The sequence below is a fragment of the Otolemur garnettii genome, unplaced genomic scaffold, assembly GCF_000181295.1.
Source record: "Otolemur garnettii isolate 467f Iridium unplaced genomic scaffold, OtoGar3 scaffold00057, whole genome shotgun sequence".
Taxonomy (NCBI): domain Eukaryota; kingdom Metazoa; phylum Chordata; class Mammalia; order Primates; family Galagidae; genus Otolemur; species Otolemur garnettii.
This window is the reverse complement of record NW_003852452.1, coordinates 1501802-1506912: the sequence shown is the minus strand read 5'-3', so window position 1 is coordinate 1506912 and position 5111 is coordinate 1501802. Positions and strand designations below refer to the sequence as shown.

At 34.5% G+C, this 5111-nt stretch overlaps 1 protein-coding gene across 1 annotated transcript in view; it reads right to left on the bottom strand.

Annotated features, from left to right (window-relative positions):
• Positions 1-4036: 4036 nt before the first annotated feature.
• Positions 4037-5111, bottom strand: part of IAPP (islet amyloid polypeptide) — a 5702-nt gene continuing 4627 nt past the window's right edge. Inside the window, exon 2 of the mRNA XM_023514691.1 lies at positions 4037-4226. Coding sequence (XP_023370459.1) covers positions 4037-4226 — 190 coding nt within the window. The remainder of the gene's footprint in view (positions 4227-5111) is intronic.

Below are 5111 nucleotides of genomic sequence, written 5' to 3'. Positions count from 1 at the left end.
TCTGTCTCAAAAATAAAATAATAAAAGATTCTTGATAACTTTGTCATTGAAAAATTTCAAAACTCTACACTGAGTACAGTTGTTCAACTTGAAAGGAATGAATGCAAGAGACAGAGACTGGGAAATAGGGAGAATGTGATGATATCCATTTAATAGAAACAAAACCACTAATGAGTTTGGCAGAAGCATAAGTATACAAAGAGAAATGAATAGAGGGAAATCTGGAAAAACAGACTGGGGTTAATTTATAGAGAGACTCAGATGTCAAACATAAATTTGGTGTATTTTAGTAGGTAACGTCAAGACCTTATGATCTTCTGTGCAGAAACGGTACATAGTAAGAAATCTGCATTTGGAAACTTATTCTGCTATTGGCATAAAGTATGAAAAAACAATCAGAGGTGGGAGCATTATTGGCAGACTGTTGTAGCAAAGAGGGCCAGAGTTATATTGTTGATGGGGTAAAAAAAGAGAAACTTATTACAGTAACAGGAGGCTTTAGAACAGGGGTGTCCAACCTGCAGTCTGTGGGCCACATGCTGATTTTACGAAGTCTTTTTTTTTGTTTACCTATAGTGTCCAATATCATGAAAAGTATGAATTAGCCATTTTTTTTTGCTAATCACCTTTTGTTAGTGTTAGTGTATAGATGTGTGGCCCAAGACAACTCTTATTCTCCCATGTATGGCAGGAAAGAAAAAAGGTTGGACAACCATGTTTTAGAATATATGTATGTGGGTGTGCATTTTTTTATATGTGTGTGTGTATATATATATATTTATATATTTATATTTACATCTATGTTTTACGTATTCAAATCAGTTACTATAACATATAAGTATACACATATACACACACATATGTTGTAGTAATTGATTTGAATATGTGAAACAAAAAATTTGAGCAAGTAGTAGAGATAATGCCAAGATTTCAAGGCTGAATTATAGTGGAAGAATGGCTATGTTATTATTAAATATAATGAAGTTAGCAGGAGAAGCAGATTTGGAAAGTAGGATGAAAAGTTTGATTTTGAATATGTATTATGGGTTAGGCTGTAGAAATAAAACCGCAGAGGTTAATTTCATGGTTATATCTTATGTCCAAACACACCAGGAGGAACATCCTTCTCCATGTAATTACTCGGGGGCAAAGCCTCCCCCTCAGTAACTGCAGCAGCCGATGAAAGAGAAAGACTGAAAATTTTCATATAGGCTTTTAACCCCTGAGTCTGTCTGAAAGTGACACACATCACTTCTGCTAATATTTCATTTGGCCACAATGGCCCCAGTTGAATGCAAGGGGGCTGAGAACTGAAATTGCATTCTGAGCTGAAATTCTTACATGCTCTGGGCGGGAAGGAGATTGGAGAGCATTCATAATGTCTATTACAGATTCATTGACTATAAATAAGATTGTTTCATAGCTTTGGGTAGTGTGTATGTGACAGGGAGATAATGAACAGGAAAAGAAGACTTTGTCCTACTTGATATTAAAAGCCTTAGTCTATACTCTAGCAGCATATTAACCAAAGAATCTTTGTGCTTACAAAGCTTTTCTACCCTCAACTAAAAGGAGTTCTTTAAGTGTAATATTTCCTGGTAATGATACATACTATACAGAAAAGCAAGAAGTTCGTTGCATTATGTCTTCTTGCAAGGCTCAAGAGATTTTCTATATGTTTAATACATGGTATTAATAAATACATTCTTTGTTTTGACTCTGTATAGCAAGATGGAACAGAAAGAAATCCTTTGTATTTCTACATGTTCAATAAAATATATTGGTAGCATGTACTTATAGCAAATAAGTTCTTGGAAGCTTAACTAACTCACTCTTAGGTTTCTCAATGGTACCCAGGGCTTCATATACCATAGGCAGATGAAAAAGATTGGGATAAATTTAGTCGCCAAAATCTTAACTGTTGGTGCCTCCAATTACCTTAATCAAGTTACACTCATTATTATCTTCACAAGGTAATTGTGAGAAACCAGATAAAGTTCTTCAGCAAACTTCATAACCTTATATATTTAGATTTCTTACTGACCTGCAAATACCAATATAACTAAAGTGATAATGCTGAATTTGTTTAAATGTTTCCCTTTGATAAGAAATTGAGTGGATAAATTTCAGAATAAAATCTACAGTTAATATCTGCTGTAGCAATGTAGCAATTTCTTTCCTTCCCAAAAGTCTTCTAGTTGATATTTCTAATCCTTAGTATTAGAGGTTGTTAGATTACTATACATAATCCTTCTTGTTTAATTCTTTGTAATTGTGTGTTATCATATAGAATGCTTTTGAACATCATTACAATGCATACATTAAGATTTTGTTAATACTTGAAAGTTAGAGAGTTGAAATACATTATAAAGCTAAATAAAAACCTGTATGTATATTTATAAACAAAAAATATTTATATACATTTTGAATTATACTGGTTCCTATATTATAAAATACGTATTGTTATATGTATTTATATTATAGAGAGTGTCCACAAAGTTTGTGTCCACTGTATGGACACTCTGTATATAAGTGTGATACACAATAAAACTTTATTTAGACTATTGTGGGAAAATTTTTAAATAAGCACGAGAGTGTAATTTAATTATATCTTATTCAATTTGAAATGTTGGGTGTGAGTCCGCTTTGAAGGGCCAACAGTTGAACACCACAAATAGGAATTTATATATTCATTTATTTATTTCAATATGTAATTCATGCATAAAATTTATTACACTGAGATTATGATGCTTCTTTTTTCTATGTTTTAGAAAATACAAGATGAGTGCCTTTAGAAATGTTATAATGAGGATGGTAGACGTTTAAATAAATTAATGCTACTTCCAGGGGTACCTAACTCACGGTCAGGGAAAAGCAGAAACTCTAAGAAACTGGCTTAAAGCAAAGCATTTTGTCTTATGCCCAGCATTGTACCTGTTATCACAAAAAGTGCATCACCTGCACATAACCTCTGCCAGAAAAATTCCAAAATTTGGATAACAAAGAAAATAAGTTGCCATACAGCACACAGTTTCCAGAATTTTGTGGTATTTTAATTGAAGACATGATTAATAGAACACAAGTTGCTTTGGCAATACCCTGAATACGAATATGACTGAGGTTTGTTAAAAGCCACTTAAACAGAATAAAGGGCACATTCATTTAATAAAAGCTCACTGCTGATGATACACAATGAAACCCTCATGGAAACAACTGCTTTCATATTTTTAAATAACCCCTCAATACCAGCAAATATAACAAAGAATAAAATTTTTAAAGAGTATTTTGATTGAGTCAGAAACAGGATTTTATGTGTTTATTTTTTTTTATTTTTTTTTTTTTTTTTTGAGACAGAGCCTCAAGCTTTCCCCCTGGGTAGAGTGCCGTGGCATTACAGCTCACAGCAACCTCCAACTCCTGGGCTCAAGCGAGTCTCTTGCCTCCGCCTCCCAAGTAGCTGGGACTACAGGCGCCCGCCACAACGCCCGGCTATTTTTTGGTTGCAGCCGTCATTGTTGTTTGGCGGGTCCGGGCTGGGGATTCGAACCCGCCACCTTAGGTGTACGTGGCTGGCGCCTTAGCCGGTTGAGCTATAGGCGCCGAGCCTATGTGTTTATTTTTTAAACAGCATCTCATTTCAGAAATCTAACACACAAAAAGAACTTAACAAGGGTATGCACAATGACTGGTTTCCTAATCTCTAGAATAATTACTATTAGCTGTTTACAATGTACCGAGCTTCAAATTACCATTTTGTCTTCTCAGAGCATAATCATATGGCTAAGAAAATAACTTTTTGTTCTTAAAGTAAAAATCTATAGAAAGAACATTTTGTTTTAAAATTGTCTTTTTATAATGGGGTCTTAATGAGTGATCTATTCAAAACAATTGTTTGATTGTGCATATGCACTGGGAACAAACATAGGATACACAGACTCATATTCACACTAGAAATGAAAAAGGCACTGTTAAAGTATACAGGAAATTACGTGTATCTGAACATGAACCAGTAAGAACTGTCAGGGTACATCCATCTCTAAAGGGGTAGGTAATGCAGCGGTTCTTGGTTTAAAACCTCAACTCCATTTCTCTTGCCGTATGTATTGGATCCCACATTGGTAGGCGAGTGCACAGCACCAAAGTTGTTGCTGGAACGAACTAAAAAATTTGCCAGGCGTTGTGTGGCACACGTGGCAGTGTTGCATTTCCGTTTTTCCACCTGATGACTGGTGACATTAAGCAAATACAAAAGGTTAGGGACTTAGAAACGGTTGGATACATCCATGTGGCACCAAGTATGAGACACGTCCAAGTGTCTCAGACTGATCAAAACTAAAAGAAATCATGTAAGTAACTCAGTGTTTTGGTTTGCATATTTTTTGCAGATATTTTTGACACCTTGTGGAAGTCACAGAATCCCTTATCACTGGGAAATTATATAACAACTCCCCTGATAGTAACGTTGCATGTCCCAATACAATTCCCTCTTCAAGGAAATTCACAATTCATCACAGATAATAAATAATAGTAAAGTGTCTTTCTCCTATATTATTTTAAGTCTTGTGGATAAATTTATTTTTCATTATATAAAAAGGATTAGAATATAATTTTTTTTCTGTAACCTGGAATATGTAGAAATTAAAAAATACTCATTTCTCAAATATTTCCAACAGAATTAGTTGATTTCTGTTAAATTCCTTGAGAGCATTGATTCAGGAGTGTTGAGGAAGAAATGTCAGGAATCACATGGATAAACCTTGAAGACAACATAGGTAAATGAAGTAAGACAGTCACAGAAAGACAAATGTTACACGATCCCACTTATACGAGGTACTTAAAATAATCAAGGGAGGCTCCTGAGGCTCAAAGGAGTAGGGTGCCAGCCCTATATGCCAGAGGTGGCAGGTTCAAAAAAAAAACTGCAAAAAAAAAAAAAATCAAATTCATGATTCAAGGAGTGGCATGATGGTTACTAGGAGCTGGCCATGCCAGCAAATAGGCAGTTACTAATCAAAAATAACAAAAATTTTCAGTTAAGCAAGATGAATCAACTCTAGAGATGTGCTGTAAACTTGAGCCTGTAAAAAAAAGTAATGTCTTTTTTTTTTTTT